This window comes from Carassius auratus, chromosome 27 (genome assembly GCF_003368295.1).
Source record: "Carassius auratus strain Wakin chromosome 27, ASM336829v1, whole genome shotgun sequence".
NCBI classification, from domain to species: domain Eukaryota; kingdom Metazoa; phylum Chordata; class Actinopteri; order Cypriniformes; family Cyprinidae; genus Carassius; species Carassius auratus.
In genome coordinates, this window is record NC_039269.1 from 25,163,572 (window position 1) to 25,176,587 (window position 13,016).

General features: G+C 36.0%; 1 protein-coding gene across 1 annotated transcript; it reads left to right on the plus strand.

Annotated features, from left to right (window-relative positions):
* Positions 1–1,296: 1,296 nt before the first annotated feature.
* Positions 1,297–4,293, plus strand: LOC113046433 (calcium-activated potassium channel subunit beta-3-like). The gene is made up of 4 exons (XM_026207288.1): positions 1,297–1,379; positions 2,351–2,545; positions 2,801–2,973; positions 3,804–4,293. Exons 1-4 carry the CDS (start codon positions 1,297–1,299, stop codon positions 4,199–4,201), a joined length of 849 nt encoding a protein of 282 aa, XP_026063073.1. The 3' UTR covers positions 4,202–4,293.
* The last annotated feature ends 8,723 nt before the right edge of the window (positions 4,294–13,016 follow it).

The following is a 13,016-nucleotide window of genomic DNA, read 5'->3' on the forward strand; positions in this document are numbered from 1 at the left end:
TATAGCAAACTAACAGCCAACTAGTAATACCTTATAGTTACTGTCTCACTATTAATGCCAGAACATAAGCCAAAATGTTACAAAAACGTAGGTCAATATATCAATATTTTGACATTTTACAACTTAATTCACTGTAAACTAAAGCTTAACTGTTTAAAACGAATAACATTTTGTTAGCCAGTGTTAGATTTAGTGTACTTGCTATACATAAAGGCAACTCTGAAACACATTCATGTTTATTGTAGTGTTTTAATTATACATCATAAAACAGTATTTGTTCTTCAGATCAAGACTTGACTGTCAATCGGAGATGGGCTACTCTTTAAACAAAATGGTTTGTTTTTGTTTTTTGTTTAGTTTTTATGGTGCTATTTACTTTTAGACAAACTGAACAAAATAGGTCGGAAACCATGATATCTTATTAGACCAATATAAAAATGAACTTTAAGTAAATGAGAGTCATTTCACTTATTTTCAGGAAGACAAATCAGAAAAGCTAAATCAAACACATATTAGCACCTAAAAAAAAAAACTTGAATGTTATTTCTATAAGCTGCAATACTTACAGCCCAGCTGCTGATCAGGTGCACAGTGTTGTTCCAACAAATTGTTTACCTTTTCATATACAGTAAATCATTCATTAATAATTAACATTATTTTGGATAAAAAACTCATTTATTATTGATGCACTGTTGTTCTCATAAAGCTAAAACTCCTAGTCTTGTCATTCAGTGTAGTGAATCGTTTAGTCAGTCTTGGTTAATAGTTACATAAAGCTATCATGCACAGAAGAACACATGTTTTGAGGTAAGATTTGAAACTTAAATCATTTAAGAATCTGTGTTACAGGACAGTAAAGATAAATCCATGAGTTCCTGCAGACAGGGTTGGGAGTACACTTTTACACAGGTTTTTGTTTTTTGCTCTTGGTGTTGTTTTATATGTATTTTTGGTAGGGGGTGTTCATTTACTTCATTCTTTTGTAGTTTATATGTGAAAATAGAAAAACAAAATCAGGAGTCCCATAGGACGTAATTATGGTCTGGCTGCAGGGGTTCCTATAGAAACCCTCTGTGGCATCCCTGTTCAGGCAAAGGAAGGATATTCCGCTGATCTCATCTGGATGAGAAGAAAACAATCCCTTAAGAGCACGCTATTGTGCATTACAGGTCTGAGGGCTATGCAGCACGCTGCTTCAGTGTCTGGATGTATACTACATTGACCTTGTCAAACTGGGGTCAGTGTTGTGTTAATTTAGTGCTGGAACCCAGTTAAGGGTTACTTAGTAATACAGAAATGTTGCTGAATCAGTCCCCGCGGGGGTCTTTCAGTGTTCCTGTTAACATCAACCTGCAGGGCGCGCGGCGACGACACATGCGGTACGTAAAGAGATCACATCCACTGCCTCAGTCTTTGTGATGCTAGTATGAGATACCAATGTATTAAGCATTGAGTTATTCCAAATATATAGTAACCGACAGTCCTTCATCTACTTCATCTCCACTACTGTTTTATATTTAACCTTAGATTAATTTAACATCATGAAGAGATTAAATTTGCATAATTTATTAACTCTCATGTTATTCCAACCTGTGAAAAAGTGCTTAACTGTATTAAAAGTGGACTTGTCGTGTACTTAAAATCTTTAAAGTGTATTTAAAAAAAACTGTAGTTACAGATAATATAATAATTAAATAAAAGGCCAATGTACTTAAAGAGAGCACACTTTCTTAATGCGTAAAAACACACTTTGTTATAATGTCAGATAGTTTTAAATCACTGGTGTCTTAACTTAAACACTAAAGCATTTGTAAAGTACTGCACTTGATTAATAGTGTACTTGATTATAATTTCAACTGTACAGTAGTGTGTTATCTGATGTTACATTAACGGTTTATAGTTTAAATATAGACTAAATATACTAAATTGATATATTTAAATGCGTACAAGTTATTTAAATTGCATTTAATAAAATACATTTTCATTTAATTGTATATAACATGCAAGTAACTGTCCAAAAACTTAACATCCAGTTAACACTTAATTATATTCTTTCTATAATAAGTATTCTTTAAGTAACCCCCCACCCAAGTCATAAGTCATACAATATAAATAACTATGCAAAATGTATATAGATGTTTATATGTATATTAACTCCTTTGAGTTGCTTTTGAAAGTTTGATCTGCTTTTATGGTTTTATTGGTTTATGTTGTTGTTTTTTAGCTTTAGGTTGCCATGATTTTCTGATGGTTCTTCAGAATTTCTCCTTTTGTGTTTCATGGACAAAGAACCGCGTATGAAGTTATGTAACGTAAAGTTATGTTTGTTTGTTTGTTTGTTTGTTTTTAGAGACGTCATTCAGGAAAATGGAGGCAAGTGGAAGAACGCGCGGGAGATGAAGGGCAACGAGAAAGCCAGAGCTCAAATCCCCGAGTCCAGCGTAGGAGAAGACCGAGCCGTTCTCTTGGGCTTCACCATGATGACCTTCTCCATCCTCACATACTTTCTGGTGGGAATCGTGATGGTGAAACCAAGTCTCTACAGGTCAGTTTCAGTGCTTCAGGACAAGACTGCTTACTAATAGAATAGGATCCTTTCATATTGTCATTTTCTTTTTTGCTGAACATCAATTGCTAATATCAACACAATGAATTATGATGATCTTAAGCATGTTCCTAACTGACACTTTTGTGCTCTAAAATATTTATGAAAAATTGTTTTATAGCATAGCCATACTTTTGAAAATTTTTTAGATTGTAAGCCTTCACATCATTTGTTCAATGTGTGTGTTTGTAACAGTGACTGGAAACCTAAGAACTGCACGCTGGTGAATATTGATTTGGTAGATGAAGTGATGGATTGCCGTGGCATTGATGGCTTTAAATGCCTGCGTGTTCTGGTGAACAGCACCCCTGAAAAAACACTTCGACTTTACCACGATGAAGACACTGTCAAACAAAAGCCAAAGGTACTTGACAATTTAATCACCCTGTCATTCCTTCTTCTGGTTTTATAGACTATGATTGTGCTGCCAAGCTCCAAAAAAAGCATGATAAAGGCACACACAGACTGTAACTTCAAATTAGATTTGACGTTTTAATTTACGAGTTTTATTTCGGTTTGCTCCTTATTACACAAATATAAAAAAAAACGAAATAAAAAATTTGTGAAATAATTTTGCATAATTCTAGAATTAAAGCTCCATTTGCATCTTAAAAGTCAAACAATTATACATTGAACTATATTAACTATTTATTTTATCTTTATCTGTTTGTCTCTATGTATTTGAACTTCTTATTTTATGCATGGTCACACTGAATAATTATATGATGATGATGGTGATGATGATGATGATGATAAATGACCAATTCATTAACTTAGATAATTCATCAGTATTTTGAAATCAATTTTGAATAACTGAAATTTTGAACATGATCTAAATTGTATAATCATGCATGGCAACTATGTATCATAAATGACAAAGAAGCTCAACATTTCAAATGGCTTTTTAATAAGTTCTGCATTATTGATACTGGAGTATCACAAAAACCATCTTTAGCAGTAATTTTAAAATTTCTGACAATTTTTTATTTAAATGAAGAAGAAAAAAATGTTAAATATAATACTAATTTTGACATTTCAGTGAGTCAAAAACACTGTATTTTACAAAAAATCTTTTTTTGCCTTTTTCATTTACTATTTAAAGATTATATATATATATATAGTTAATTTTTTATAGTCTTTGACCATGTAAAGGTCTGAAATATCTATTTCAATTTTAGATTTCATTAATGCTTGGCATAATCTTTCCCTCAGTGTTTCTACATTCCGAAATGCCAACGAAACAAGACAGACCAAGAGGCTGAGGCCAGTAACATCACAAATGGGTTAAAGCTCATGGAGAATGGGGAGAATATCACATGCTATCTCAGTGCTGCACACCCAAATGACGCCATCTTCAGGAGGAAATACACCGTTCAAATGGCCTTGTACTACCTGCTGTGGCCCAGCCTCATGTTGTTCGGTGGAATCCTGCTGGTGGGGCTGGTGAAGCTCAACCAGCATCTTGCTTTCCTCTGCACTGAGATCAGAAGAGAGGAGTTACTGGGCAAGCAGAGTAAAGTGACGGAGGGAAGGATCTACAGGCTCTTAAGATGGAGGCCTGGAGGACCCACGGAGCAGCAGGACCCAGTTAGATAGAAAACAGTAGAAAGTGCCCCTACTGCGGTGGGCAGGTTAGTAGTCATAATTACTTTTTTCAGTGTCTTATGAAGTTAACATTAGTGCCTTACACCCTGTGGCCATAGCTTTTTATAACATTGTGATTGTTCATTATAATCAATGAACCAATTCAAGAGGTTATATATTTGCAGTTAAGAGGGTAATTTCAATTAGCTGAATGTATAGGAGTTTGTTGCATCATTGGAACTGATGTTAATAATTTTAGCATTACAGTGAATGGGTGCCAACAGAATGAGAGCCAGCTGATAAAAACATCACATTAATCCAAAAGTAATCCACACCACTCCAGTCAAGCAAGTAATATCTTGTGAAGGAAAGGCTGCAAAATAAAAATGTATTTATTTTAATGACAGTGAGAAAAAGAAATCCGTAATATAATATGCTGAAAAAGGAAAAGATTACTGACATTTCCTTCAACCTTTAAACACAACACAATGCAATGCATAATTCAAAATGTGCGTGAAAAACCAACACAGAAAAATCAGTTCTTGTTTCTTTTGAAACAGACAATTTTCCTGATCCAATCTATGAAATCCTGCTGTATAAAACCAAGCCCCGTTCTACGTTCTCCCTGTTCAACATTTTGTATCACTTCACATTGCATGTAAATGGGTTGTGAATTAATTGAAGTCAAATTATTATTATTTAAAAAAAAAAAAAGATTGTATGAAACAATTCAATAATAAAACTGCTTAATATATGAATATTTCCCATTCAATGAGATATGACACATCTAAAAAGAACATTAGTCATATTCATCAGTGAACTAAACATTAACAAATGTCAAATATTGCATGTATTTGAAAAAATATTATAATAATTAATCAGTCATTTTTATTCATTAATTTCAATGAATTCAAATGAATTTTTTTTCAATTATTAATAAAAAAAATAATCAATAATAATAATACTTCCCAAGGCTTATAACAGATTAGAAATAGTGTCAGAAGGTTAGATTTTCGATTATATTGCACAATGACTCTGTATATTGTATCACACACATTAATAATGCCCTTCTACACAGCACTAACTCCATCTGGAATAGAGCAGCACTTCAGAGAAATGAGTTGTGGTTATGATAAAGCTTAGGCATGGAAGACTACCGTATCAGTTTCCAGTCAATCCTTGAACAGCAGGAGGCCAAAAAAAAAAACATTTGAAGAAGAAATGAAAGCTCCTTCATTCACTTCACGAAATCTGTCTATCAGTGTGCTTTGGGGCTTTGCCAGTTTGTTCATGTATGGAAAGGTACTGAGCGATCTTGACCATGAGTATGATGAGGGTTCCTCCAGATTACATGCAACTCTTTTTAATCATATCTTCTTAATTTTTTTCAAGCTTCCATTTGATAATAATAATAATGACAATTGTATTTCTAAGAGATTGCTCAGGAGTTTTCAGGATTCTGTTTGTGATTTAATCATTTTTGCTAACTTTTAACATTTTGTAATGTCAATCACTCTACAACCCTGCCCTCCAAAGGCTAGTTAGCCAATCCAACGTCTACACATCTTAAAATGCAAAACGACTGAGAGTGAGCATTTCTGAACGTCTAGTTTTTGGATTGGCTTCAATTCCTTATTTTCGCATCTGCATCTCTGATGGTCTGGGGTTGCATGAGTGTGTGTGGCATGGGCAGCTTACACATCTGGAAAGGCACCATCAAGGTGGAAAGGTATATCCAAGTTCTAGAACAACATATCCTCCCATCCAGACGTCGTTTCTTTCAGGGAAGAACTTGCATTTTCCAACATGACAATGCCAGACCACATACTGCATCAATTACAACATCATAGCTGCGTATGATGAAATGGCCAGCCTGCAGTCCAGATCTTTCACCCATAGAAAACAATAGATGCATCATAAAAAGGAAGATGCTACAAAGAAAACCTAAGATAGTTGAGCAACTAGAAGCCTGTATTAGACAAGAATGGGACAACATTCCTATTCCTAAACTTGAGCAACTTCTCCTCAGTCCTCAGACGTTTGCAGACTGTTATAAAAAGAAGAGGGGATGCCACACAGTGGTAAACATGGCCTTGTCCAAACTTTTCTGAGATGTGTTGATGCAATGAAATTTAAAATGAACTTATTTTTCCCTTAAAATTCTACATTTTCTCAGTTTAAACATTTGATATGTCATCTATGTTGTATTCTGAATAAAATATTAAAATTTGAAACTTCCACATCATTGCATTCTGTTTTTATTAACAATTAACTTCTTTTGGAATCGGGTTTGTAGTTATTGTTTTAGTTCACAGCTTGATATTATTAAAGCAGTACTGACATAACACTTCCTGTCTGCATAAGTACGCACCATGGTGATACAGATCACAAAGTACATCATGCCCGAGATGAACACCATTCCCAACCCCAGGAGAATGGCTCTGTCCTCCGCAGCCCTCTGCGCCGTTTCTCTCCTTCTTTTTTTTTTTTACCTTCAGATCATTTCCCCACAATGTTTTATAAATCACCCTGGGAAAAGAAGTCCAAACTGTGAAATAGTTTATAATTTATAAAATGTATATACAGTAGTTCCAGTCCTAGGTGCTGATTGGCCACAGATGACACCAATGACAATCACACAAATGACAGTTAAGGTACATAGAAGTATTGTGCAGTTTTGTTGTTTGACTTCTCTTCACAAAGAACATCTTGTCTGATACTTGTCAGTGAGATCTGGAAGACCTAAAAAACAGAGAAATCATTGGATAACGACACACAAACATTTTACATTCTGTCACACCAGACACTGAACTTATGGTAAAAGGCATTTGAATATTACATTTTCTAAAAAATGTACATATTGAAAACGATTTGAGTTTATAAATATTTCATTCATACCTTCATACAGCTCTCTGACTCGCTCACAGTTTAACACATTGTTTGTACAGAAGCCAGTAGTGTTGATTTTACAATAGGCTGGTTTTACTTTTTATATTTAAAGAATAAATTAACTACTGCATAAATCAGCAAGGAAAGATGGTCCATAACTCCGTGAGTGCAGTTTCTGAATAAATCTGAGAGGATATGGCCTTAAGAAAGCTCGAGGGGCAGACTGAGCAATGCCTCAGCAATATCAAGTGGTTTGTTTGAGTATGTCTGCTTCCATTAAAATCTCAATTAAGTTCGGAAACAAAATCCTTTTTAAATAAATATTTCTCAAATCCCTTTTAACATTGACTTTAGACAAACTACAGTTTCTGGATTTTCAAGTATGCCATGTCCAGCCTAATTGGAAATTATTTGGAACAGGATGCAGATTTATATTTGAATCTACGTGCATATATTCAGCATCCTGTGAGATGTGGCCTATTCCACTCAACTTAATTCTTAAATAGGAACTGTGTCCATTCTTGGTCGTTTTCTAAACTAATCAACTCAAACTATTAGCACTTTCACAACATACAGTGCTCAAACATGATTAGCACGTTTGAAAGTGCTCCCAAAACATTTTTTAAGGGTGGCCCATGCATATTAAAATCAAGTCTATTCATATTCAAACAAAGCTTGAGCACTCTTATTTGCAGCTAAGAAGAGCAGGTCAAAAGAGGGCAGCAATGGAGTTGACGGCTGATAGAGCCCCACTTTCAAGATTGCCTTGTTATTACTCAGAGCATCAGGGCATGAAGAGAATTACATTACTATTACAAGTACACACTCACGTATACATGCTGTATCGGCAATGTCAACCATTTCTTAAGCGGAACATGCTTTTGCTAAATGCAGAACCATGCCAAACATAAAGCATTCTAGAGTAAATGCATTATTGATTCACTGACCCTGGTTTGGAAAATAGCCCAAATCCTTATCCCTGAAACAAGGAGAAGGAGTCTACTTGGGCAAAAAATGCTAAAGCTCTTTCCTTTTGTCCAATGTCATATGATTTTTAAGTAACGAGATGATTGAAAGCACTCATATTTTTACAAGTTCCTGCTGAGAATGAATAGGCCTTTTTTGTCACAACTAATCGATAAAGGTTTTTAGTTGATTGAAACCGTCTAAAAACGTTGCATCCATTTGATAAATGGATTTAAAAATCAATGCACACAAAGTCCTGTATTCTTTGGAATTCACAAATAAAATCTGTTGTTCATTCACGTCAACAGACAACGGCTTAGTGGCTTTCTATTACATTTTTCTATGTCTCTCACTTGACGTGGCTTTGTAGAGCAGTCACGTTTGACTCCAGGACAACTTGGATCAAAGAAAGTACATGAGTGACAATGTATTTCGGAAACATTTTCCCTTCACGAAATGTGCTCTGCTGTCCTCTGAGTGCTTATCAAAAGGCATAGTAGCATTTAAACCCAACATGCATGCTCTGTCTTACTAATCAATATTCTTTAATCCAAAGCTTTCCGTTTCAATCCGTTGCAAGGCCAAGGTCTCTATACATACCTGTATTGATAGATTTGAGCCAAAGTAGAGCAATGAAATTTCAAGAAAGCATGTTGAGTCAATAACCGTCGGCCTTCTCTGGCTCTTCTTGAGACCTGTAAGGGTTTTTAAAATACCCGATAATGCTGCTGGCAGATTTGTGGCTTTGTGGGCCGTGTGCCAGTGTGGGAAACTGTGTAGGGCAGCAATTTCCTGCCAAATGATGTGCGGAATGAGTCCTTCCTAGCCTGCCCGACACCCTGACCTCGCCCCTTTGAAGCATGGAGGTGAAGAACTGAACAGAAATAACCATGTGCCACTTTTCGTCAAAGCCCTGTCATTGAGCTTGGATGGATGATCAATGGCGTTTACTAAAGCAAGCATCACCACTATGATTACTCATACTTAGGATTAGTGATTTGATCCCCTAAACCTAAGGGCAGAAACATAAAGCATTTTTACACTGTAAAACCGAACGATTCTGAGCATGCTAAGGGAACGGTTCCAGTTGCATTTCTGTTTGGACATGGTCAAACTCCCTTTCAAGGCAATTTAGTTCCTGAATGGGGAAATGCAAAAATCTAAATGTGCTAAAAAAAAAAAAAAAAAAAAAAAAGACTGCTCCTACAAGTTGTATACCTTAGAATATAGCACAACAAAGAGCAGAGGCTCAGCACAAGTTTCACTAAGGACAAAGCGGTTTTGTTTGTATCTAACTTACTTGGGAAGATTCGCTTGAAACAATTGACATAACAGTTGACCTGAAAGGGAACACTGACTGTAAGAAAAAAATTAGATTACGGCACGATTACAAACTGCTCTCTGCCTGAAATTCTCAGCACAGTTAGCTCTACTCCTATAAATTTTGCTTCTGAAAGGAAAACTCCTACAAATGCATGCACTATAAGATCATGTGCATATGCAAGGTTGATAAATAAACTATTTTTACCCCACTTTACACACTGATTTTGCAATCACTTGCTAAGCGTATGATGGGTGCAAACTCAACATTTATTTTGATTCCATCCAGTTGGAGGATCTGAAACACGATTGAAATTTTGAGTTGATTTTAGAACTACAGTGTGTTCAGCTTCATCGCTGGGAGATGCATGTTACTGAATGAAACCAATTAAGTCCTTCAGTCCTTCAGTGGATGATGCCCAGTTTTTCCTCTGTAGCCGTTTACAAAGTCTGCAAATGTTTGATGCCTAGTGTTTCCAAATCTGTTTGATTCGAAAAGTCGAGTAGTTCAGCTGTTCACTTTCTATTAAAAAAGAAAGATGGTGGACTTATGCCTATAAAAAGCCAGACGCTCTTTTGCCTTATGCTGGAAAAATGTTAGCTGCCCTTTCCTTGGCAGAAAAACGTAATATCAACCTTGGCTCTTAAAAACTTACAAACATATGCAGTAAGAAAGAAAGCATCCAAAGTTTAAGGACAGCGTTTTTGGACTTTGAAGAGGTTCTGGATGTGTTCTGTAACTAACGAATGTATGGTATTAACTGTCATATGTTTATGCCCTTTTTCTTTTTACAACACTGCCAGGGGTTTACTCTGGGAGAGGGGGGTTGGCGTATACGGCGGATCATAAAAGCATACTGGCAAATATTAAAAACAATGCAACAACACATAGCAACTTTCCAGAATGCCTAAGCAACCATATAACAATATACTAAAAAACCAACCTCTGATGACAATTGAACTAGCAAGCGCCACTACATCGAATACAAAAATACATTATGTTGAAGATAAATATAAACCTGCGAAATATTCAGTGGCAATGACAGCAAGCTCTTCAGTGACGGATCACACATGTCAAACATGGCTTTATTCTAACCTCCGTAAGACAGCAGGCTTTCTTTGCTGACTAAAATTCACTCCATATCTGAAAGATGACAGATATATCATTTTGTCCCAAGGGCAAACTGATGAGAAGAAGCCAGAACTGCTGTGCAAGAAGGCACACTCTTTTATCTCAGTGCAGTCTGTCCGTGTGAATGCACATAGGGATGATAATTGGACTTTTTGATGGACTCTTTTAAATTCTGAAATCCATTTAACACTTTTCACACTTCGTCGCAAATGGAATGGAGTCAAATCTTTTCATTTTCCTTTTTTTTTTCTGCAAAGAGCTCGTGTCTCAAAATGATGCTATCTTCGACTTCATCTCAGTATACTCTGCTGAGGCTCACTAGTTCTTTTTTGGGGAAAAGTACTAAATCCACATTATTTTCTAGATTCCATAAAACGTAGAACTCCCAAATCTTTAATTTTACAATCAGACCAGTCACACACCCTTGTGTGATTTACAGATGCTTAACGGTGGACATTTACACCTGCTGTTGGCAATCGTTTTTCAGCTTCTTCTCTTCATGTGCCCATTCAACCCTCTATATAATGTTCCAGGTAGTATTTTCTGCGTAGTGTTGGATTATTATAGCATCAAGTGTTCGGATGAGTTGAAAGGTCTTTAAGTCCTGTCTCATAATCACAACATTCAAAACACATGTCAGTTGGTTTTGTAAATATACCGTGGCATCACAACATGTTTGTTGGCTTCAGTTTGTTTCCCGTGCTCTCCACCGAAGGTCTGTTGTGGGAGGATGTAGCGATACTAAATTCTTTGAAAAGGGCAGATTAATTTATGACATCAATACAATGCATATGCACAGCTATTCTAGTGATATACTTAGAAAGGTGAAGTCTTTCATTCATGACTATAGGGGAAAGAAGAAAGTCATATACATGTCTTATTATTAATATAAGCATGCTTCAAAATATCTTCTTTTGTGTTCAACAGATACATTTTTTTTTCAATCATACATGTTTGGAACAATTTGAGGGTGAGTGAATGATGACATAATTTCCATTTTGGGGTGAACTACCCCTTTAATATTTTTGTGGAAACCGAGATACATTTATTATCAGAAAAGAACATTTGAAATGGAAAATCTTTTTTTAACAATTGTTTTTACTATTACGTTTCACAAATTGGTCCTTGCTGAATGAAAGTATTTATTTAATATCTTGAATTAGATTATTATGAGTTACATTTTATATATTCTTGAAAATAATAGTTTAAACTAGCATTATGAGTCAGGGAGAGAGAAACAAAATGTACAGTGTTGAACTGAGGGGGGAAATAGGCTCAGTGCCAGTGTGCACCACTGGGTCTCTCTGTTGGTGTTCATGCCTGTGATTTCAGTACTGGCTAAACACATGTCTGTGTGCTAGCTCTGTTTGGGTGGAGTTGTTCCCTTTTCCCTCAACTCATACCTAAAATTACCATTAATAGGCCTATTTTAAATCTAAACTTGATTCATAGGTCAAGACATTAATCAAAGAACTGACAAAACTGGTTACTATGTGCCTAAATGTTGTTTTGAGTCCAGTCTGACCTGCTTGAGGAAATAAAGTCCAAGCATAATTTGTTGCTTTTGCACTAAATGCCTCCCAGTTGCAGCAATTACAGATTTTAGTTTTTATATATACAGAGACATGCTGGGTTTGCAATCTGTATCTACAGTGTATTTATGGAGTGCTGCGAGTTATGGATGTACTGCTATTTTAAGTGTGCCATCTCCTGGTACCATTCATTACTCAGACATAATATTTCAGGTTAATGGTGCATACGGCACGTTTCACAACACTGTAATCTCGGGAACACACAGCTCTGGAAACCATCCATCTAGTAGTTATTGTGATGGCAGACTCAGACTTCGCTGCTAAGACCGATGACCTTTCCACGATCAAAACCGAAGTCACATTTAGATGGATTGGGCAGTTTCCCAGCTTGGTGGTGCATTAAATCTGGGGTTTATGCGATGCAGCATAATGGCATAATGGGGCCTGACACAGACGTGCTTGGATTTTAACACGTCGAATGACTGTGTTTCTTATCTGAATTCATCTATTATCATTTTGTTTGAAATTACATTGATTTTAAAGTCATTTTAAAGGCCATATTTCCCCCTGCTTGCCAAAAGCATTGCTCTTGCTCTCTCATTGTTGGCCAAAACAGTCCCACAACTGGATTGCAAAGGTCTTGGTAATTAGGGACTTCTATGCAAGACAACCAAAATGCATCGCTTCCAATTCTAATTAAACAGACAATATGTGTTTTGATAGGAGACCAGTGGCTGAGAATCTCATCCAAATGTGTGATGTTTAACTCCATGCTAAATTTGGTGTAAAATGGATAATCGTGCCTGGCTCAGAGTGTTCCAGTTTTTACTCTCTCTTTCCCCGCTTTATGTTCCAGCATTAATTTGATTGCCTCATTTACAGCCAGCTCCAGTACTGTTGCCAAGGATACAGGAAACACTTTTATTGGTCTGTTTGTATCCAATCTTTGTATGGCTGGTATTGAAGCGTGGAAAACTCTACAAACATC